Source organism: Haplochromis burtoni, unplaced genomic scaffold, assembly GCF_018398535.1.
Source record: "Haplochromis burtoni strain Fernald_Lab_line unplaced genomic scaffold, NCSU_Asbu1 Contig_116, whole genome shotgun sequence".
Taxonomy (NCBI): Eukaryota; Metazoa; Chordata; class Actinopteri; order Cichliformes; family Cichlidae; genus Haplochromis; species Haplochromis burtoni.
The window spans coordinates 953,698-978,580 of record NW_024582477.1 but is presented as its reverse complement, the minus strand read 5'-3'; the positions used below and the strand labels follow the sequence as shown (position 1 = coordinate 978,580).

At 42.1% G+C, this 24,883-nt stretch overlaps 1 protein-coding gene across 1 annotated transcript in view; it reads right to left on the bottom strand.

Annotated features, from left to right (window-relative positions):
- The window catches only part of LOC102296692 (calcium-binding mitochondrial carrier protein Aralar2), a 55,412-nt gene that overhangs the window by 16,677 nt on the left and 13,852 nt on the right, over nucleotides 1-24,883 (bottom strand). Inside the window, exons 6-14 of the mRNA XM_014335596.2 lie at nucleotides 20,072-20,218; nucleotides 17,928-18,066; nucleotides 11,736-11,829; nucleotides 10,588-10,672; nucleotides 9,620-9,624; nucleotides 7,848-7,921; nucleotides 4,894-5,052; nucleotides 2,559-2,611; nucleotides 393-473 (exon numbers count right to left, since the gene is read on the bottom strand). Coding sequence (XP_014191082.1) covers nucleotides 393-473; nucleotides 2,559-2,611; nucleotides 4,894-5,052; nucleotides 7,848-7,921; nucleotides 9,620-9,624; nucleotides 10,588-10,672; nucleotides 11,736-11,829; nucleotides 17,928-18,066; nucleotides 20,072-20,218 — 837 coding nt within the window. The remainder of the gene's footprint in view (nucleotides 1-392; nucleotides 474-2,558; nucleotides 2,612-4,893; nucleotides 5,053-7,847; nucleotides 7,922-9,619; nucleotides 9,625-10,587; nucleotides 10,673-11,735; nucleotides 11,830-17,927; nucleotides 18,067-20,071; nucleotides 20,219-24,883) is intronic.

Here is a 24,883-nt window from a genome sequence, read left to right as displayed (position 1 = left end):
TTCTGCAACAGCAACGAAAAAAAGAGTCAGTACAGAAAAGAGCAGGCATCAGTGGCAGCGATTTAGTCAGATCATAAAAGAATGAGCTATGGTCGATGTGGGATGCAAAGCAGCTGTAAGCAGACTAAAGCAACTATATGCAAATTGCTAATTGGATGTGCAAAATGGTCAGCTGAGGCATCAGATGGCAGCTTTTAATAGTTTTTGATATGTTCAAAGGCTGTATCACATGGTGTGTGCACATTCCCAGGTGAGCTACCAAAGCTCAAACAGCTCCTTGATAAAACACCCAAAATCTGTTCAAGCAGTTGCATCTGACCTTCACTTAACCAACAAACAAAGGCGTTCTCACATAGAAATACAACAAATGTAACAGCTGTCTATAAACTTACACATCCACCAGCCAGAATCTCAGCGGCAAGCGGGACTGTACCGTCCTTCTGTCTGGTCTTTCCACGCACAAAATCATTCACCTAGAGACACAAAATGTATGGTTTAGAACATAAGCAATAATCAGCGGACACAGTTGTAGCCATATGTTTTTAGACGGTGACAATGAGTTTGTCAAGTTGCCTCTATACATGACCACAGTGGTTTATAAATCAAACAGTCAACATGTAATAAAAGTCCTGACTTTCAGCTTTAATTCATAGGGTTAATCCAAAAATTAACCAATTTTTTGGATTAACTGATCAGTTTTGCAGCGTTTGGCTGAACTTGAGCAGAGAGTACCGCCCTGTACACTTCACCATTCATCCTGCTGCTTCTATCAGCAGTCACTTCATCTGTCAACACAAGTGACCGACTCCAATGGCCATGCCACAACATTGCCTTCATCGTGTTTTATAGACGATATCTTATGCTTTGGACTATGAGCTTTTTTAACATAATGATGGCCTCCCTCCCTCTTTGGAACTCATATTGGGTTTTTTAGTGAACTACTACCAAATACAAGTTCAACACTTGAAATCAACTCTAGGGATGGGTACCGGGTTCTGACATAAACGGTAGTAACCAGACCGAAAAGCAGCGCACATTTCGGTGCTTTATTTCGGTGCTTTTTTTTCCTGAGCTGTGATACACTTCTAGCCAATCATTTTACGTTTCCGAGGATAGTAGGCGGGGCCAGGTACGTACGTTCTTTTAGAGCAGAGCTACAGATTAAAAATGTCCAAGGCGAAGCGGTCAAAAGTCTGGCTGTACTTCACAGCAAAATATGCAAACTCAGCAGCGCAACAAGTGCTTTAAGCTGATACTGTGATACTGTCAAAGGAGGTAACACCTCGAATCCGATGAAACACCTGGCGACGCATAGCGTTTTTTTTAAAAGCCCAGAAATGCGCCGTATTTGATAGCTTGCTGCGAGACCTCACACCGAGCACATCTACTGCGGGTGGGTTGCCTGTTATCGGACCCAGAGTTAGCAACATCCCCCAAAAACACGAAGAGGAGAGTCCTGGCCCCTAGCCCTGCCAGTGTAGCAGAAATGATGACGGATGATGATGCAGCAGCAGCCGTTCTTCTCTGCGTGAGTAGCTTAATGTTGTTCGTGTGTAATTTACGTTGAGTAGGCTAACCACGTTATTACATTAATGCATGTAAGGTGAACTAGCAAACATCATCATAGCTACATGCGGCTGTCTTCTTGTTTGATGGCAGATACTCCCTTCACCCTGGCCAAAAAGGCTAAAATGACCAAAGAAAAAGTGGAAAACAGCTAAACATGAGAGGTTTTTGGACAAAGTTTGTGTTTTTTCCATTGTTTAAGCACTGCTTCCAGCCAAGAGTGATACCATATATGCCCCATAGCTGCAGAAAAGGCTAACATTGTTATCTTTTTACAAAAAAACAGCTGAACATGAGAGGTTTTTGGACCAATTTTGTGTTCTCCATTCTTTAAGCACCGGTTTGAGCACCGGCACCGTTTCAAAAGTACCGGTTTGGCACCGGTATTGGATAAAACCTAAACGATACCCATCCCTAATCAACTCTACTTAATTTGTCATGAAATATTGAGGGAGCAGACCTCAACTAGTCCTTGTCAGTCAACTGATTTGTAAATAAAATCTGAAACAGTGAAACTTCTCCAGTTACTTTTCAACTTCTGAAAATGAGGAGTATGTATAAAAATGACTGCAATTCCTGAACAGTTTAAACAACATTTCGTTAAAATCCTTGAATTAAAGCCGAATGTCTGTACTTTTTACATCTTGCTTGATTTGAAATCCACCGTGATCGTGTACAGAAAGTGTCTCACTCTCCAAATACTTATGGACCTAAATGTACTGACACATGCTTCAATGATGGTGTATGCCACTTAGCGTACCACAAATGTTACACTGCATGCTGTAAATGCTCCTCTGACTGACAGTTTACAAATGCTGAATAACAGGAAGGTTAAGGAAGTAGCTGTGTTTGTAACTATGTATCTAATTGTTTGCTTCATAAAACAATCTAAAACTCATACAATAATTTAAAGAGATTAAAGACCCTCGTGAATCTCTGCCTGAGTGAATCTGAGTGCATGTGTCTGCACGGGCTCTAACACAGTTACTTACTGTGAGCTTTATGGCTTTCTCGGGCGCCACACCCAGTAGCTGTGGTACCAGACCTATCATTAGGAAACGACAAGATGATTAGAAAAAAAGACTGCCGTGGTACCCCCACTCTCACACACACACACACACACACATATATATATACATATACCACTTCCCCACGTTCCACATCAATGTGTGGCTTCCCGCTGCATGCGCCCGACCGTGCAAGATCCCCCAGACGCTAATGAAATCTATTGATGTGGAGTGTGGGGACATAAGAGTAGAAAAAAGACAGCGAGATAGAGAGAAGAGGATGAAGGGGCAAAGAGAAAATGAAGTGAGCGAAACTGCTTCCCAGAATAGGAAAAAAAGGGCAGTGTAGAAATCAAAGCCACCAAAAGTTTACGCAGACCTCAATTACAACCCAGAGTCGGGTAAAAATAAACAAAAATAATCACAACGGAGCACAATGAAACTTGGCCCCCTACCCAGTCCCAAGGCACGAATCACTCACGCTCAACCATTTGTTCAAAGTAGCACTCGCACTTCATAATCGAGTCCTTTGTGTGTAGTGAGGCCAAACATACACACACAAACAACCACACACACAATCATATACCCAATTTGGAAGTTGCAAGTTTTGGCTAGCCTGAAAAAGAGAAAAATCAGCAGACATGTGTTCATGAAAACAGAATATACACAACAGGTTTGTTATTGAATATTTGGTCTTGCCATCGTGTTTCTTTCGTGTGCTGTCCCAGCATCGCACCGTAAAGCAGTTTTGGGCCTTTAATTCCCTTCTCTTCCTTCTGAAGAATGTTTCAACAGAGATGGCCCTTTCAACTTACATTACATAACTACAGTTTAGGTGCCAGGATACCTGTCTCGCCTTCTACCTGGAGCCAGACCTGTCTGCGTCTGTCACTTCACTCTTCATAGCCTTTGTTTCCCACAGAAATTCAAGCATTCAAGTTTCCTCTCACGAAACCTAGTTCTGTCAATCAAAATCGTAGGATTTTTTTTTTAAAGCCCCACCGTCATTCCAGGAGACCTCTTTTCAATCCTCCTTTAATCTGACCCCAACAATGCAGACACTCTAACCGCAGTTTCTGAAGGCAGGGCAGGTAGTCATTACTGGTGTCGTGCCCTGGTATGTACGTACCTGCATGCCCAAGTAGTCCCCTGCATGCCTACATACTTGTGTGTCTGTAACGTGTTTGCACCGGTGTGTAGGTCTAGATGTGCGACATCACTACATCGTGACACAGGCCTCAAGGTATGTGGCTTTGCGTGTGACGTTCATTGTGCTGCTCTGAAAGTCCCCAGCCAGCCGGTAATCACTTCAAAGAAGCCAGGTCAACAGAGAGGTGAACTCACACCGCCCTCCTGTCCACCCTACACTTTTCTTCTCTCATCTTCTCTCGATTCCCTTCTCTTTCATTGTTCCTACTACTCGATTCTTCTTTGTACTCCCTCATCTCAGCCCCTCCTTTACTTTAAAAACCTGTTTTGTAGATTTGACCGCCAGTGAGTTGTTTTCCCTGAAAACCTATAGTTTTGAGGAAGGATTCGATTTACTTTAGTGTTGACTAAATGTAAAGAGCTGTTTGTTAAAACCACATAAAGTTTTATTTAAAATACTGATAAAAGTTATGTGGAAAGTGCCTGTGATACATTTTAGTGAATGCATATGAGAGATTCTCAACAAAGGAGCAACTTCCTGAGATGAAAAATGAAGCCAAAAATTGTAATTTCCAGCTGGCTCCAAAAACAAGTCAATCTTCATAGACTTGCATGAAAAAATACCCATCTTAACAGTATTAAAACACATGAACAAAACAATAAAAACCAGATTTGGGATGAATGTTGCACAGTGCAGGTCGGTGTTGGATTAATCCCGACTACTCTAGTCTGCATAAAATACTGAACCCTGCGCCCCCCCCAACGCAGCCATCAGAGTGTGTCGGTATGTGAATGTCAGGACCATTTTTGTGAGGTTTTGATATTTTTTTGGTCTATTACACTTTCAGTACTTACAGTAGTTCATGGATGTTTATTGTCATCAAAGAAATCATCCAAATATGCTAACTTCTGGCTCTAAAAGAAAAACGGGGGTCAAAATGCAAACTTTGAGGCTTCAAAATGTCGAGTCCAATAACCACTGTGTCATGCCATCTTTTATAGTCTGACTCACCCCCACAGCTTCTGTCAGAAACCTTCTCAACATTTAGTTTCAAACTCTCAGGATTTCTGTAACTTTGGTTCAATATTAAGTTCGTGTCTTTGTTTGTGTATATGTCGAGTATGAATAAATAACACTGGAGGTTCGCGTGTTCTCTACATGTATGCTGACCTCGGTAAAGTCCGAAGAAGCCCTCGTAGCGCACCACCTTCTTGAAGCAGTCGAAGCTGTTCTTGTACATGAGCTCTCCCACCAGTGACCCGCTGCTCCTCTGGTTCTGCATGCGTGTCTTCACCAGATCAATGGGGTACACTGCTGTTGCACCCACAGCTGCAGAGAGCGAGGCACGTTTATTTAGATGCTGAGTGTTTTTATGAAACAGATTTTTTATTTACAGTAGGTCTTATGACCACTACTGTTTCTCTCCCCATGGAAAACTGAGTGACTCACAATAACATGCTATCACGATCATCCACAATACCCATTATTCCATGGCACATATTCCAAGACAATAAGGAATTATGTATTTACACTCACCGACCACTTCATTAGGTACACCTGTTCGAATGTTAATACATTAATGCAAACATGAGAAGAATTTAATCCTGTACACAGACTTGGTGAATGGGGAAGGAAGGTGATTTAAGTGACTTTGAGTGTAGCATGGGTGTTGATACCGGACATGCTGGTCAGAGTGTTTCACAAATTGGAATTGTTAAAGTGGATCTCTAGTGTTTACAGAGAATGGTCAGAAAATGAGAAAATCTCTAGTGAGTGGCAGTTCTATGAACTAAAATGCCTTGTTGATACCAGAGGTAATAGGAGAATGGCGAGACTGCTGATAGGTAACAGTAACAAACAAGGTATGCAGAAGAGCATCTCTGAATGCACAACATGTCCAGCCTTGAAGCAGATGGACTGCAGGAGCAGAAGACCACAACAGTTATCGATTCTGTGAGCAAAGGAGAGGAATTCACACAGGCTCATCAAAGTTGGACAATAAAAGATTGGAAAAGTGTTGCCGGCTCCAATAAGTCTCGATTTCTGCTGTAGCATTTAGATGTTAGATTTAGAATTTGCTGTAAACAACATGACACCATGGATCAATCCTGACGTGCTGTAATATTTCAGGGTGGTGGTGGTGGTTTAATAGTCTGGGGGACATTTTCTTGGCACACTTTGGGCCCCTTTAGTACCAGTTGAGCATGGTTTAAATGCCATAGCCTACCTGACTTCTGTTGCTGATCACAGTATACCAATCTTCTCCCAGCGGGATAACACACCATGTCACAAAGCTCAAATCATCTCAAACCGTTTTCTTGAACATGGCAATGACAGTTCACTGTCTCCACATCAATGGCCTCCCCATCCACCTCAATCCAATAGGGCACTTTTACGATGTGAGGGGAACAGAAGATCCACATCATGAACAGCAACTGTGTGATGCTGTCATGTCAAAATCTCTGAGGAATGTTTGCAGCAGCTTGCTGAATCTGTGCCATGAAGAATTAAGGCAGTTGTGAAGGCAAAAAGGGGGACAACGCAGTACTTGCTAGGTGTACCCAAATGATGTAGCCGGTGAGTGCATTTGCAGCACTGTGTAAACCACCTGCATCTTTTAATATATATGTTTTTAATTTTTGGTTCTAGTATATTGGTAATAGTCTCAAGAGTTGCAATACAATATTTTTCCCCACTTTACTTACCTTAACCAGCATCTGTAACCCTTTCCTGTGTTTCACAACATCAAAAGGAAACACTGATAAAGTGCTACACACATAGGCTAACATATGTTTATATAACTCATGAGGAATAACTTGTACAAAGTGTAACTACAGACACAGACTAGTTTGTTTCCAAGTACAAAAATATAGTGGCTTTCATTGAGACTACAGTAATTATTAAGTAGAAAGACCTGTGATCTGTTTTAACAGCATAGTCTCTAAAATAATCTCAGTAAAGAACACGCAGAGCCTCATACATGTATACAAAAAGATTAAGTGGTGCATACAAATTTTTTTAAGCAAAATTGTCTCAATCACCAGTGAGCTTGGAAGACTGGAGGGAAGTTCATAAATGAATTCATAAAAGGCTCGCTGTAAAACAGACTAGAAAAGACTTGCTTGACTTAACAAATATCATGTTTTAATCTTAATGATAGTGTTTAAATAAATGTCATGTCATAACTGAAAGTTGTGCACAAAAGAGTGGAACAGGTGATCTTATAAAGAAGTTGTGGCTTATATCAGTAATCAAAATCTCACTTTCAAACGTCATATTTCACTTAGCAATTTAATAAAGCCGACAAAAAAAAATTTCAGTACCGACTCTGCTCATTTTTATTATTGGGGGGGGGATTAAAAAAACAAAACAAAAACAAAAACTACCTGCACTGTCAGATCCCACTATGGAAAGGTGGAAAAAATGTTTTGGTAATTTGTGTGAAATGACCCTTTAAGAGCAGAGACGGAGGAGGAGGAGGAGGAGGAAGGGGAAGTCTTTGGGAATAATGTTAATAAAGATGTGTTGTGAGTTGTAGTGTCTTCAGCCTGTCACGCGGACACAAACAAAAAGAACCGACCCAAGGCGACAGGCTTAATTAGAGAGAGACCGAGAAAGAAGAAGAAGGGATGATGGACCCATACCTCCTTATTAAGCTGTCTCCCTTGGGAAAGGAGGAGGAGGAGAAGGGAGGAATGAAGGAAGGGAGGAGGAAAAACAGTGGGGTGTCTGGAGCCAAACACAAGACCTGGGCACCACCCTTCACCCCCACCGTCACGTCTGTCTTCTCATCACTCACAAAGGTACAAAAGAACGCACAAGAGGGTTTTCCCATGGCACCCAGAGAGGCATGAGACAGGACAGAGCTAGACTGAGCGAGTGTAGGAGACAGAGACTGAGCGAGAACAAGGAAGAGAGGGAACACTTCTCTTTAAGCAGGAGAGTGACTGTTGCTCTTGTAAGGAAAGGGCAATAGAGGGGCCATTGTCCATTCTCTCTCACCCTTTTCTTATGAGGACAGCACAGGGCGGGGGGTGGTAGGTAGGCAGGCAAGCAGGTAGGTGGATGGATGGGTGGGTGGTGGGGTGAAGGTATGTAGGGAGCCAATGGGGCGTGACTCTTACCCCCTGCTACTGAGCCAAGAGCGAATCTGTAGATCGACTCTGCCACCTGGATAAGGATGGGGCGGGAGCCGTCGCTGCCCGTGCGCAGGAGAAGAGACAATTAAGACGTTAGTAAGGACGTGAGACAGGAGCTGAAGATGAGAGCTTGCAGTACATACACCTGACAGGACAGCACACTTTAATCCTGATTCTTGTAAAACCCTGTATGCCACGCACCTATTTCCACCCAGAATCCAACGCTAGTAAATCCATCTGACAGTCTAGCACAGTTACATTTGTATACAGTACAACATTCATTTAATAAAATAATGCTCAGGAGAAATAGAAATGGATGAGCAGAACGTCATTAATTCTAATCAAAGATATTAAGTCTCATCCTAATAATGTTTTAGTATTTTTCTGATATTAATTGTTTAGATTATGATAAAGGTGAAAAACTTGTCAAACTTTAACTGGAGGATGTTTAGCTTTAAACAAATAAAATTACAAGCATGATTATCAAAAAAATTACTTGCCAAACGCAAAAGTCTTGAGGAAAAGTCACCCTTGATTTTGTTCCATTTTGTTTCCATTGGGACTTTCTTGTAATTTTTAAAGTTCTTTTTGCTGTAGTTCTCCGGGCTCTCTAAAGTTTTTCTTTGGACAATTGTTGCTTTTTCACTCATTTTCAGTCCAGGCCTTGTACCTGACATTTTTCAGAGGAATCTTTTGTGTTTGTTAAGCCGCTAAACTCTGACCTATGGATCAATCAAATACAAAAAAGGCACCTATCTGTGAGCATGAGCCGGTGCTGTGTCCACACATAACAGATAACTTAGCAAAGAACCAATTTTAAATTGTATCTTTAGCAGCTTGTAACAACATATATTTTCTTTCCTTTTTTAAAATTTAAATATGCCGACTTACACAAGAACTGAACTGAAAATCAGTGGCAACCCAAATTAGCACGGCTTCATTTTTCAGCATGATAATGATCCCAATGCACTAAAACCATACCTGGAAATAAAAACACACATTGCTGCTCTATTCCCATCTTCTGGACCTGAAAACAGGGTATGATCTTTGGTTTCATTCTATCATACATAAGAGAAACTTGTGAAAATGTTGATGCCTGTCTGAGAAAAGTGTATAAAGTGTGTAGTGAGGGGTTTATAGCCTTAAAACATCTATGATAATTGTAAAAAATACAGTTTGCTACTTTGCGGATTTCACCTATTGCGGGTTATTTTTAGAACGTAACAGCCGTGATAAACGAGGGAACACTGTATATTACATATCCCATCCAAATGTCTTCCAAAGTCTACCTTGACTCAAAAAATAACACCCCCCCCCCCCCCCAAACAGTATGCATATATGAGTATACATAAAAAGGTATGATCATCAGATCAACATATGATCTCTTAACATATCTGATACAAAGTCTGTTACTCCCTTAGATTAACTTGAATCACAAAGGTGTATTGAGTGCCACCTGAAAAAGACCTTTGTGATCATTATCACTTCACCATGCAAAGAACAGAGGAATGGTAACAGCCACACTCCCCCATTCACCTGAGGTACCTGTCGCTTTGGCTGGTCTCCTGAGCCCTGACCACTAGACCCTGTTTGGGGGGTGGCTGCTTTTGTAGGGTTGTAGCTTTGTGTGTGCGTGTGTGTGTGTGTGTGTGTGTGTGTGTGTGTGTGTGTGTGTGTGTGTGTGTGTGTGCATGCGCAGTGAGAATGGAAGAGGTGGGGGAGTCTCAGCTGGAACACGTCCACCTGTCAAACTGTACCCATGCTCCCTTCACATATCCTGCTCTTCTACTTCATGAGAAATGATTAAATGTTTCAATACTGTCAGCATGTTTAATGGAGAAAGAGGAAACAAGTTAACAGGATATAAAGAGAGAACAACTCAAACATGTATGAGAGAGAGGGAGGGAGTAGATTTAAAGAAGAAAAAAAAAGAAATGGGGAAAGAAGTAGCAAAGATGAGGAGAGAGCGCTCCAGTAAACTGAGGGCCAGCCCCTGAGTCCAAACCACAAGGGCCTAAAGTGGCTCATTGTGGTGGGACTGGCGTCTGTGCAGTGCTGGGCCCCTTTGCTTTCTCCCCTTTGGCCCAAGCCTGCTCCAGTATGGCCTGGCCAAGCCTCTACTGTAGTGCTGGAACCCACCAGGCAACACAGCCCTGACCAAACAGCTGGAGAAAGAAAACAGTCTTCTGCTCATCCATCTGTACGTCCTTCTTGATTTTCTTTGTTACAAATTGCTCTTATTATCCAGCTACTATAGTCAACATGAAGTATGTTTGACATTCATTAGCTCTTGAGGATGGCTCTGCTTGTCTTTGTTTCCATGGATTTCTTGATTTTTGTGCGTTTGTTTTTCAAGATGTCAACCGCACGCCAGGGAGAGGCAAAGCGGTGTTTTCTCTGAAGAAAGTCTTTTAAGGTTCAATTCAATGATGGGAAATTACTTAAAACTTGGTGGGAACAACTGAAAGGGAGTAAGACTGATGAGTACTGGCCAACTTTCCATTTTTATACCTGACTAAACTTAGTTGGATCTGTTACTCCTGCATTTCACTTCTATGCTTGTTTTGGTGGATTATTTACATGCAGGAGCTATCATTAACCTAAAATTGTAAATCTTCTTTATCTTTGCAGTCACATTTAGCCTAAGAGAATGTATCAAAAGGGAAAGGAGCTGCCAGTGTGGAAGAGGAAACCAAACACATCAACAAGTCTTCATATTCTCTACCTGTCTCTGGACTTCAGCCAAGTTGTAGGGCAGGGCGCCTTCCTCCAGCGGAGCAATCTTCTCAATGTCCGCTAAACCAACACGTCTGGTGGAGACAGAGAAAGAGACAGAGAGTGAGAAGGTTCAAGTAACTCTCAGAGGATTATAACAATCCACCCATGTATCACCGAGCTCAAGGAAACCCATCGGTCTGAAGTTACTCAGAGTTTAAAGACAACATCGTTTCAGATGAAAATATTGTGGCATTCACAAATCCAGACCTGTGCTTGGCATGACAGCGTTGGATAACCGACCAATAGAAAGTGATGACTCATGCTTCCTTTATCACTTCATCCAAGTATAACAAAGATATTTAATCTTTTCATGTCTCTCTATTGCATCTCTTTGACGGTCACAGAATTCCCAGGCTCAGGGAACTGGGAACGCCAAATCCCCCCCCTCCCCATCTCGTCTGTATATTGGGACTATTATCTCTCACATCTCCAATCAAGGGGAGTGGAGCTACTGGGCTATTAAAGTATCCCATTGCCCAGAAATAATAATCAGGTGGTTTCTCAGGCCGGGGTTAGAAATTATGAGCGTACTGGTCGGGCCGCGAGGCAGATGCAAAGGAAGTGGGGGAATGTGAGACATATACAGTTGTTTTGTGCCACGGATTACAGGGACTGAAACTGCTCCTCTTTTTTTTTTCTTTAGAATAAATGGGAGTTTGGTTTAGGTTCAGACTGAAAGAAGATTCCCTGGCACTGGATACATGTCTGACTCTTTTGATCCACTGCAGAGAAGTTTGACAGAGTGCTCGTCTCTCTGAGGTATGGACCCCGGGGCAAAATTTTCCCTTCAGGGTGGCAAGTTTGGAATAGTCTTATACTGCACAAGTACTTGACTAGCTCAGCAGAGGAAACCTGGCTAAAGTATTAATTCAATTGCGTCTTCTATACTGGTTTAATACAGCTCAAAATCACCAAATATTTTCTGCTTTCTTGTGAAATAAACATGAAAGAAAGTACACAAGCCAGTAGTGTCTATCTAAAATAATTCAGTTTGAACACCAGCCACCTAAGAAGTATGTCATTTTCTACTTTTACTTTACTTTCTATACAACTTCTTTTAATATTAAGAAGTTCTTTTTCATATGATCATCTTACCCACGAGGCTCCGACAGGTCAGCCAGCTGAAAGAGGATGTCGACCTCCATGGGCGTCACCTGGCCGAACCTTTGAGCTGCCACGATAAACTCCTCTGCAGGAAAAGGCAGATTTTCCATCATGTTTTCACTAATAAAATTTTTAAAGATATGTAGAAGTATTTAAAACTTGATACATAGCCTCTGCCTATCTCTGTCCGGGTCACATGTAACAGTCAAGAGCCAAGATGGTGTCCCCTTGGCCAGGAAATATACTGTGTCACTTTTGTAGTGCATTTCTGGCAAACTCTAAAGGGAAGCACTGTAATCACAAACTTGAACCCACAACTGGCTTGTTTCAATGTAAATAATCAGGGAAGGAGAGCTGCTCGTCTCCCTCCACTTTGCCTCCAGCCGTTAAATGGACTGTACTTATATAGCGCTTTCTTAGTCAGTCACTCATGCTTCATTCATACACACACACACACACACACACAAGCAGTTTTTTCTAACATTCAGACTCCGATGGATGCATTTGGGACAAGTCTGGGTTCAGTAACTTGCCAAAGGACACTTCAACATGCAGACTAGGGGAGTTGGGGATTAGACCACCAACTTTCTGATTAGTAGACAATCTAATCCACCTCCTGAGCCACAGCCATCACGCTAGACGGCTTCCCCTCTTTGAGCTAGGTTCGCTGGAGGTTTCTTCCTGTTAAAAGGGTGTTTTTCCTTCCCACTGTCGCCAAGTGGTTGCTCAATTCAATTCAATTTTATTTATATAGCATAAAATCACAACTACAATTGCCTCAAGCCAGTTTAGATTGTAAGCTTAAGACCCTACAATTATACAAAGAAAACAGAGAAAACCCCAACAATCATAAGACCTCCTTTGAGCAACAACTTGGCGACAGTGGGAAGTGCTTTCGTTTAACAGAAAGAAACCTTCAGCAGAACCACGCTTGAGTAGGGGCGGTCATCTGCTGCGACTGGTTGGGGTTAGGGGAAGAAGACAGGACAAAGATTTGCTGTGGAAGAGAGCCAGAGATTAATAATAACTACAGGGAGTGCAGAATTATTAGGCAAATGAGTATTTTCTCCACATCATCCTCTTCATGCATGCTGTCTTACTCCAAGCTGTATAGGCTCGAAAGCCTACTACCAATTAAGCATATTAGGTGATGTGCATCTCTGTAATGAGAAGGGGTGTGGTCTAATGACATCAACACCCTATATCAGGTGTGCATAATTATTAGGCAACGTCCTTTCCTTTGGCAAAATGGGTCAAAAGAAGGACTCGGCAGGCTCAGAAAAGTCAAAAATAGTGAGATATCTTGCAGAGGGATGCAGCAGTCTCAAAATTGCAAAGCTTCTGAAGCGTGATCATCGAACAATCAAGCGTTTCATTCAAAATAGTCAACAGGGTCGCAAGAAGCGTGTGGAAAAACCAAGGCGCAAAATAACTGCCCATGAACTGAGAAAAGTCAAGCGTGCAGCTGCCAAGATGCCACTTGCCACCAGTTTGGCCATATTTCAGAGCTGCAACATGACTGCAACATTCAGCTTTGATATTAATGAGTTTTTTTGGGTTCATTGAGAACATGGTTGTTGTTCAATAATAAAATTATTCCTCAAAAATACAACTTGCCTAATAATTCTGCACTCCCTGTAATGATTAAATGAGGAGTGATGTATACACATAGATGGTTATTTGATTGTTTGGGTTTCTCTCATATTTTAGCGGGATCTTTACCTTACAGTCTAAAGCACCTTGAAGCAACTGTTGCTGTAATTTGACTAAATAAAATTTAACTGAATTCTAAACATCTGAGATAACAGTTCAAAAGACACAATCACAGAGGAGTCTTAAGATGTGAATCGACAGGTAAATAAAGAGCGGAGCTTTGAGGCACGGTTCCGCTTTCACCTTCACCTTCTTGTACAACATTACATCAACATCACAGAAGACAGCACCCCAATCTGCCTGTCCACTTCGCTCTCCTAAATATCTTTACTTTAAGCAAGTTCAGAGATTCTTCACCCACCCTACTCTTAAGACAACAGCTCTCCCTTAATGCTGTGTTCACACCACTGCTCGGGATGTGACTGGCTGCACGCCATCTTCAGTAGAAACATGGAGCTATAAGCTCACGACCTACTTGTTCTTTTAGCATTGCAATGATGTGGTGTAGCAGTCACAAAGTGTTTATAGTGTGAATGTAGCAATTTGTTATTTTTCTGGCTGACAAATATCATAGATAATGAAAGCTTCTTTCACCAGATTGTCATACCAGATATACCCTTCATGGTGCAACCCTCACAGGTTTTTGTCTCCTCCCAGTCTCGGACCAGGACCCTTTCACATGTTAGACCAATATTTTAAGAGATTGGACTGAATGACTCAAGGCAACACAGACATCACATCTCACAACAGGATGTGTTGTTAAACGATAAACACTGGACTTTGCTGCAGTGCATTATCCCTTTGTTGCTCTTGTCACTACAGAACACATACACCAAAAATAAAGTGGGTCCTCGAACTCCTCGTCTCCCTGACGAGGAGTTGGAGTTATCCGAGTTATTGTCAGTGGCTGCGTTAATGTTATGGCTCCATATGATGGATTTTTCCTTCAACTTCTGTCACTCATGGCAGCTTCCCTCTGCGAGTTGGTTGTGAGTTAAGAGTACAATGTGTCAAAGCACGCTGAAGAAATTAAAATAAAGAAATACGGCCATGGAGAGTTATGACTTTAAGACCTCTTTGAGGCAGCTTTAGCATGTCGTAACTTAAGACCTGCTCTATTGTTAAATGAAAAAGGAACAGGTTGACTGTAGGCAGGCTTACAGTGGAGGAGTCACCATTGTTTGACCTGCTTTATTCAAAGAGCAGCAGGCTGGGGTTGTGACAAAGTCGTCCTACACTGGAGCCATTCACCCCACAGAGGCTCAGCTTACCCCCGAGGCATGCTCCCCCCCTCTTTCTCTATCACACACACACACACATCTATGAGTAAAAGCAGGTAATGCCAACAAGCATGTGAGGCAGAATAGTTACACAAGAATAAATAATTTAGGGGGGGAAAAAAGAACAATGCTGGGAAGTAGATGGTGAAAACCCTAGAAAAGCATTTACCAACTTTATATTACTGCTTGATATTTAAAGAAAAACTCCTACTATCCCTTGCTAAGATAATCTTGGATGCCATAAATAGGCACGACGCTGCTTTTTAATGGAAGCGTCAGCGTGCTAACATTTTCAAAATTACAAAGCATCACAAAGCAGGTTTGTTCGTCACGCTCACCGTCTGAGTTTATCACGTCAGCGTGGTCACATCTGATAGTTACCACCGAGGGAAAAATAAAAGTCATGGAATCACCAAAGTGGTTAAAGTTTAAAGGGATGAATGTCTGCACTGAAAACTCACAGCGATCCACAGTGAACTTGACTCAAAACCAAAAATGTCAAACGCAAATGTCAATGATAGCGCTGAGGAAAAGTCAGGGGAACACCTAAGTCATTATCTAAATCTGAACCACGAGTGTTTCCATAAAATTTCATGCCAATCAGCTTAATAGTAAACAGGTCTCAAACCATGAGGACATGGGATGTCTACGCAAAAGATTTTTTGAGTCATCTCAGACTGGACTGATTGGTGGCAGACAAAAAAGGTCAAAAATCTGATCGCAACAATTTACGTTTTAGATCTGTTGTTAGTAAGAGCCAGACATCTCTCCTCAGCTTAGGACATGTAACATTGCTGGCTCATTGGCCTGTTAAACTGATTTATTCTGCTGTTTAGACAGAAGGTCACTTTTACTATTACGGCTTCATTCAAACACTCCCATGACAATAAGCCAAAGTACTTACATAATGTTATGTGTAAGACACCCAGTCGACCGAGGTCGGAATTTTCTTAACACTGATATTAGAATATCAGTGTTAAGAAAATTACACTGATAATTACAGAAGTCGCATCATCCAAACATACTTTAGTAAACCGATGAGACAATAATTAAAGACTAGCTTATAAACTGTTACTCTCTGTCATCAAGAGATCAAGTATGCAGAGTGATTTGCTGCTAGATCCTGACTTACATGTCAGGTATAATTAATTATAAGTAATTAATGAAGTTACTAATGCTGCGCCTTGTGCTTAAATGTAACTCTGTGACATAAAAACGGCTTATGAGTGGCTCACATTGCCATTTCATGCCACATGAATGCAATGAACTCACAGCAAACTAACCAAAGTCAAAAAAATTAGAAGTCTTGTTAATCCGATCTGTCAAAGACTGTCATTGTAGCAAAGATAAAGATTTCAACATCTAATAAATAAACTGTAGAGCAAAGTGGACAAGAGAAAAACTCGGGATGTAAAACTATGCTTGCTGACTTTGAAGAGGTCAGTGTGCTCCTACAGAAACTAAAGGCACTCTGTAATGTTCATGGACAGATGTTTGTGCCAAAGCGAGAACACTTCAGACATTTTGCTGTGTGCAGAAAATGTCTGTTCAGCCATTTTTACCCGAACGGGCAGCTTCGAGCCTTCTATGACATTAGTTTGGGTAGCATGTGACTGTGAGACAGACAGAAAGCAGGTGTCTAATGAAAAAAACTTTTTAGCCCTGCATTATAAATACATAGGGCATTGACCAAAAAAATAGAAGAGACACGATGATGTCTCAATCTTGTGAATGCCAATGTGTTAATGTCCCTGCATGTACTCATTCTTGTGCAAAGTTAAAAATCACACACAACTGTTAACGGGCCGGACCAGCAGGATTGTAAGTTTGGACTTTCATGCAAAAAGAGGCTAGGTTTTAAAAAAAGCCAACATGATGCCATCACATTAATGAAAAGGAGCGTATGTCTGAAAGGGCCTAAAGGTACACAGTCGTGACTTGTTCTGTGGCAGTGCACTGCTAGCCCAAAAAAGTGCATCTCCTATATAGGTCCCCTGTGTGCATACGCCCAAATATACCCGTACAGCTTTGTGAGCACTGTAATGGTGTCTCTGCAAAACAGTGGCCTTGTTGCACATCAGGAATCAATCAGGATTATTACACATGTGTGCATGCTTGGCTGTGTTAATGCATTTTAATGCTTGAGCGTTATGTGAGAAATGCTAGAGAAGCGTGTGTTGCAACATGTACACAATCTTGATACATGCAGATGTGTGTGCGCTATTTGTGTGGAGCTGAGCATTCGCAGTCCCCAAGGAGGCCTTAATGACTTCGGGAGTGGAGAGTAGATAGGCGGTGGCCGTGAAGGCCTGGCTGGCTGCGGGCCACCCTGGGTCGAGCCAAGCCCAGGCCTTCGTGTACCCTTGGTGGGAACAGTTTGTAGAGTGTACGGGCTTTTGGTCTGGGTCGGGTACAGTCCACACCCCTGATAAGGCTTCAGATAGCATCATAAGGCTCCGTTAGTGGCCTGGAGCCATGTGGAGAGAGGTCAGAATGGTTTCTTAAAGACAACTAGAGCTCAACAGGGAGTCAAAAAGAAAAAGATGGCAAAAGGGAGAAAGACACTGAAAGCCATTAGCCCTGCCAAGTACTGAAGAAAGGAATGAGAGACAGCAAGTGGGGCAAACAAGGGAGAGAGATTTAAAGGAACTAACTAATGGAGATAGAAAGATACATATAAAATAAGTTATGAGAAATACAACAGTATGTTTTTTTTTCAATGAAGAAAAGCGTCTTTTTTCATTATGCTGTAGCTTTGCATATTTGCTTTACAGTAATGTAGACTGTGGAGTTAGTATTAAGCATATAAATGACACTGGACCTACAGGGTTAAACAACACAGACTCAAAAGCAAGGAGCAGAATTTTACCCACTTTTATTCTTTGTTTTTCAAATGAAATGAAGTTTTTCCTGTGTTCCTCAGATCACTGCCAGGATATGTAATAGACAAGACAGGCACCATCAGGGACTGTGGGCATGCAGTACGTGTGCTGGGTTGAATCCAGCATGCCCATTTAAATGCCACTGGGAAGGAAGTAACCCAAACAAAAACAAGTCTCCAAGCCCTGTACAACGCACATAGACATACCTATCTGGAAAGCACATTACTGTGCATGTGGTGCATACTTACATTTGTTTTGTGACTGTGGTCTGTATTACATAAATGTGAATCTGCTTTTTTTGCCATCTCAGTTATAATAGGTATGTGTTATATATACAGGGAGGGGAGTGGGAAGTTCTCCCCAGGTACCTTTAGTGACTTCCACATCTCGGCGGTGGCCAGCCAGAGTGCTGTAGATCTTTCTAATCAGCTCCATATTGTTGAGCAGCGAGTTGAAGCCGTTGAAGTAGGAGAAGCTGACCTGATGAGACGTGCTACCCCCTGCAACCTGGGCAAGAAAGAAGAGGGGTACTTTAACAAGCAACCAAATAAGAAAAATAAACTTCAACACAGCCGTGCATCTGGATGTTACTGTTATGAAAATACACACGGCGTAAAACATGGTGGCTAATTAGCCGCGTTCCTCTCTAGCATTTCTCCACAGGGAGAAGCAAACTTGTTTCACCCGCTACTTTTTCCATCACATGATGCGCACTCTAAGGGAGTTTAATTAACTTTCTTTATGAGATGGAGGAAGTGGTAAAAGAAAAGAAAATAGAAAAAAAAAAAAAGGTAACAGATTAAAAATAGATGCCGGGCTCTAGAGGACATTCCAGGCTGCCCACAGCCTCTTTTACGCGAACCACGATCCCATCTTTATTAAATGAGGCTCTCAGAGGCTTAGAGGAGCAGCTCTAAATGCTGTATGTTTAAAAAAATATATGCGTTCAAGTACGACTACTGTGGGGTACTGTTGAGTTAGAAGATCACTGCGACTGTGCTGGCCTGAAGGGTTAAGTGAGGAGAAAATGTTGAGCTTCCGTTCACTAGATGGCACTGTTTGCTTTACAGACGCATTCAGAGAGGTCGCCTGCTGCTCAACATGGTCGCAACAAGGGAGGGAAGCTCTGGCTTAGGTGAAACTGCTCTAACAAGGGAGACACTTTTGCATCTGTTCATATCTGTGAGTGTACAGACATGGATCTTCCCACAGTGGAGAGAGGAGAATGGTATTTTGGTGAAAAAGAGTGAGGCGCTAATCAATTACCATGTTTGGTGAGTGAATTAAAGGTTGCCGTCTCACTGCCTATGCTCTGCTATGATACCGCCTTTAATGTGTCTGCAGTGTTTATGAGGTTTTGTGATACATGTGTGCGTATGTGTGTGTGTGTGTGTACGTGTGGGAGCGCGCGTGCATGAGAGTTTACTAACAGCACACCAAGATGTCTGGTCGGTGAGGTAAACACAGCAGAGAAAATGACAGAGTCTACAAGGTGTTTATGAAATGGGGCAAGACATGGACGCAGACACAAGACGCACACGCGCGCAACGAAAACACTAACACGCAGAAAGAAAAGACAAGAGGCAAAAAAAAGACAAACATCTCAGAGTTCAAAACAAACAGAGAGCCCGCACAGGCGCACAAACACACGCGCGCGCGCACAGGCAGAGATGATGGACTGTAAAGCTGCAGTCTCCATCTATCTCTATCTTCCCCATTCAGCTCTCCTGCTTGGCTTTGACACTGCCAGAGAGGTTAGACTTAATGACATGTTGGGAGGGAGAGAGAGAGACACGGGGAAGGGAGGGAAGGGGGAAGGGAGAGATAGAGGGGCGGCTGAGAGAGAGGAAAGAAAAAAGGAAAGGAGGGAGGAAGAGAGAAAGAGAGCAAGGGACAGATGAGAGGTAGCAGGGGAAAAAAGATAAAGGGGAAGAAGAATGAGAGATGGCCAGAAGAGGAAAAGAGAAAGCCACAGTGTTCGGTTTGTGGGGCTGTGAGAAAAGAGAGAAGGGAAAAAAAGCACAAGAAATAAGTGGTGAGATAGAAGAAAAGAATCTTGACTTTACCTCTTTTATGGAGAATACAGTAATGACAGGCTGCTTTGGCTTGCTTGCTGACTTCAGCAACCAAATCATCATATAGTGCATATGAGCTGACAATACCGTGCATGCTTCTGCATCCAAAGTGTGCATCATTGCACATTTGGAATTTATCACGACATTTAGAATGACTTATTTAAAGATATGCATACATGAATAATCTACGAATGAGAAAAAAATGCATCGTGGTGGATAAAAAAAGCCTAATTTTTCCAATTGGTGGTGCTAAGGAACACCTGATGCATCCAACCTTTTATTGTTTTAACATATCATGACTGAGGATAGTTTCCAAGAGACACCAGTGACTTGCTATTTTTAACCAACCTGACTTTGTGGCTCTTGTGGACGACAGTAAAACAAATAGATGAGAAAACCACAGAGCCAAAAAAAAAGGGAAAAAAAGAAAAACCCACCGCCACGAGGCATTCCTCTACGAAGGGTGTGAGCATGTGTGGCCGAATGGTAACCATGATGTCCCTGAAGTCCAGCGCTGAGATGGAGCCGCTGTGGGCTTGGTCACGCTGGATGAAAGCCTGTCGCGCGTGTTCCAGCTGCATCTCCTGCAGAATGGAGAGGTGAGGAGGAAGGAGGGGAGGCAAGTGCGTACACTAAATTGATATTATTGTGCACATATGTGGGTCAGACACCTCTTTGAGTTGCCTTTATAAATTAAAAATCCACATAAACACTTATGAATAATGACACACCATTTGCTTTCATGGGCCCCCACAGTGCCATCTGCCCCCCACCCCCTCCATCACTACTCTCAGTGCCAGTGTTTAGCCAGGCTTTAGCCTCGTCTCCTCTCCTCCAGCACAGGGGCTTGCCTACTGTGAGGCGTCGCTTGGGCTTTTCACACTCTCCCTAAATCCACATTAAATCCACTTGAGGGAGAAACATACAAACACACACTGGGGCAAGACAGCTAATCGCCCAACTGCTCACTTTGTCTCTCTTCATGCACACACACACAAACGCACAATAGGTCCAGAGGGACAACAGCAGGCTGTGGTGGGGACAGATCCCACAAGGCCTTTGAAAATTAGCAGCCATTATCAGTACCTGCAACCACAAGTCTACAGAGAGAGGCTGTAAACAAACCGCTGACATCAATGCTTCCTCTATCTATCAGCAAAAGACGGGGATTTCAGGCCAATAAAAAAACAAAAAAAAAAACAGCAAGATAAAGCTAGCTGGTGAGCGTCTGACTCACCTGCGGTGTATGAAGGCCTTCAGGTCAAAAAACATATGAAGGCAAAAAAAAGAAAAAGACAATGAGCCTGATGTATTTTTGTGCATGAGGTTTCTGACACATTACAAGACCTCAGGAAAGTGCATATATAGGGAATGCACGGGGTTATTTTGGTGCTCAAAAAGAGGTTTTAGTCAGAGCCAAAAGAAAAATCAACAGCGTCTTAAAATGAGTTATTAGCTTGTTTTAATTGGAGTTTTATTTACTCATAGACAAAATGTATTTTTGCTTATCAAATATATTAAAAATGATACACAAAAAAATCATAGATTTACTGTTAAATAACGAAGCTGAACACTTTACTGTGTATGGGTTAATTACGTCTCATCTCACCAAAACTGGTAGTTTTCTAATATGGAACATGAACATGTTCAAGATCCTAACACATGCTTTTTGTTCATATTATGCGTAATAACTGCTAAGAAAAAAACAAGACAGCTGAGTAACCAACAATAAAAATACATGTTTCAGCTCCAGAGCTACATATATGTAAAGAAACAATCAAACTGAAGTGTCAAATTAATTTTCTTGATATTTACTTGAATATTATAAAATTAATTAAGAAAGATTTTTGAATTACATTTCTTAAAGTATTAGGACTGGCTAACAATATTTGTACAGCAAGAAAGTCAAAATTAAGATTTAAATAAATGAATATCATTTTTTAAAGTCACGTTGGACAAAACATATGGGGGCTGATTAAATCTTGAACATGCACGTTATTCAGCTGATTGATTCAGATGTTATTGTTGTTAAGAGAACTCTTTAAAAAAGGTATAACCACAACACAAAAACCTATGAGACTATGACTTATTGTTGTGTTGAATTTTTGAGTGATATTTCGCTGACAGCATAACCGATCGAACTCTAAAATCGAGGCGCCCGAGAGAAACGACTGGGGAAGAGTGACATTTACACAAAGCTGAGTGGAGACCGGAGGGGAGTAAGAATAGACATTGCAACAAAAGAGCTACATTTGCAAAAAAAAAAAAAAAGAAGAAGAAGAGGAGGAAGAAGAAGAAAAAAAGCAGTAAATGTAGCAGGCATGTGTCAGTATCACCTATGAGCACAGCAGGGGCTCTGGAGAGTGCATAAGTGAGTGGAAAGCAAGGAAATGAAGAGAGATTGACGCATGTAAACACTTCCAAAGTAAATAAGGTAAGATATTTTAGTGTCAGCATCCTGAGTGTCGTGACTCACTTCTTTGGTCGGTTGTGAGTAGGTCAAAACACTTTGGTAAGACATAAACTGGGAAGAGAAAAAGATTTGGGGAGGGGGAGGGGAGCTGAATATCTACAATCAAAACAAAAACAAAACAAAAAAACAAACGGGAGAAGCGTTTCGTTTTGCAAGCATGACTGTGTGTCTCTTAACATCGCAGGAAACACTGATCTGTGCATTTGTGTCCATCTGTACATGAAAGAAGAAGAAGACAAAAATTAGATCCCATTTCTCTTCAGTCCCGAGTCTGAAAAGCCACACGCCAACCACACAGAGCAACAAACAACTGCGGTGCAGGCAATGGAGAAGTTTATAGTCTCGGCCTCCTAAAATCTTAACTTGTAACTGTGCGAGTGTTTCTGGGACGTGGTTTTTATTTGGGAGGGGAGCGAGGGAGGTAGGAGACATAAAGCTAGGGGCTTAAGACACCCAGGGAGAGACTGTCAAGGCATTCCTAGTAGCTTTAATTGCCCTTGGACAAGAATAAAAACATATGACAACCCACCTCTGTTTGTTTTTAATGGCTGGGATTCCTTTTTCAAAAGTTAAACAATAGAAATGAGCAGAGTGGGATTGCTCCTCTCTCATTCCCCAAGCAAGCTTCTAAACGGCACCAAAAACTGTAAAGTTATCAAAGTTATCGGAGGAAGAAGCACAACGGTCCATTTAAACATGTGCCAGTGATGTTAAGGGCTGCCCACTGATTCTTGGTCGAGTCAAACATATAATTGGGGCTTTTAAAAATCTGAGTAATGCCAACAATTCACTTTTTGAGTGCTTAGGAAAGAAGTGGGACATGTGGTGTCCCCTTCACGTAATTCAAGCCCTTTACTTGCCAGAATTTATAATATGAGCTACTATGTGCCACTTCTCTGGACATCGGCAATACCGCTGCCAGGGACAACAGCACGCTGACAGTGCGAGCCGAGCCTTGGCCGGCGTCCATGTGTGAGACGGGAAAAATGCATGTAATTGGTGAGAATCTCTGGCTTCCATCAAGACAGTAATTGGCCAGAGAGAGCCCTTGTGAGAAATATGCGGCGCAAACGTTTTCCCCGATAATCCCATCTTGTGAGCATCTGGCAGTGGCGTGGTTACAATGGCAGAAAAACACAATAAACACATGCATGTATGGCAGGAAGAGGTGGAGGGAATAAAGGATGAGAACATTTTTTCTGGGGGGGGGGACAAGGGTGGGTGGGAATGTATGTTAGGGAATTAGAGAAATACACAATATGATGTGTGGGTTGGTGTTCCCAACTTTGAGAACTTTTATGGTTGCACAGTGTACTTTGGGATTTAACTGTCTCTCTATTAATAAGCGTGTTGTAACATAACAGCATAACAGCAAACTGAAAGTATGATGCAATTGCACAGATTTGAATTTGGGGTCAAGAAATCCTGTTATTTATAACTGTAGCTGACAACATACAAATAATGCAGTGAGCAAATATTGCTGGAGGCTTAATACTACAAGTCACAGTTATAATAAAAAAGAAAAACATGATTAAAAACCAACATGACAAATATGTACTGTGGATTTTTACAAGTATCAGCAGACCAGCAGAAAAGCTGTAACACAAACTTCACTTTCTTCTGTCGTTTATTAAGGCATTTATCAAAAGCTATGAAAAATGATCAAACGCAGACAGCATGAGCAGGAAACGTGCATTTCATAGTTGAGCAATGAGTGCGGCTGGCTGCGAGCCTGCTGCTGTGAGGAGCTGGAAACCACTGACTGAGTGACTGGGAGAGAACTGGGCATGCTGTCAATGCAAAATACAGCATCTACTGGCCGCAACGCCACACAGCTGCACTCCCGCGCGCACACAGGCAAAAACAAGCATACGCAAATACGCAAACACTGAAGTAAACACGAGACATGCGTGCTGATGCTTACACATACAGTACAGTAGAGACAGTGTGAGACAAGGACAGATTCCGTACGTGGAACTGTAGTTATGCAGAGACACTGCTATGCGCTTATAACAATGTCCCAATATCCATCTGCTGCTGCCCGCTGTGTTTAAGCCATCTGGTCCAAGTTAAGTGTAATATAAAAAGCTCATTCAGATACATGGTGAGTGTGGATGCAAACTTGGCACAGCTCAGGCCCTCCCTCTCTCCCACCAGCTCCACCACCTCTCCCCTGCTTAGGCCCGATTTAAGTCTAGACATCATATTGGAAAATGGCTCACACGCCACAAATACACTAGAAATATTCCAACTGTACTACACTATTTATGGAGGCCGAAATGTGTTTCTACCTGCTTCAGAATAGGCGGAATGGAGTAATGCTACGTGCATGTCAGCTAATGGAAAACAAATGCAGAAAATGTCCCAAAAGCATAACCTCAGTGTTTCATTAGCGACTAATCTGGACAATGTGGAGGACTGTGCTGGAGAGGGATAGAACCAGTAAAAAACCCCAAAAAACCCTTAAAACATGTGACTGTGTGTTAGTGTGTCCAAGGACTGACAAAAAAATACAGTTACATGATGACAGGAGTATAAGACAAAGTGTACATGTGCATAAATCAGTTGGTGAAGATTTATTGCCTACTCTTTGATGGAAACAACACAGTTAGACAAAAAAGGGAAAACACAATATAAAGAATGTGATTTCATATCAGCCAAGCAGACAAAGAGAGCAGGAGCTCACCCCGGTTCTGTTAGCCGTCAGGGCTGGGGGGCTGGGAGGAGGTGCTGGCCGTCAGACTGGGGTCTGGGATGCGGGGCCTCCCTGCTACTG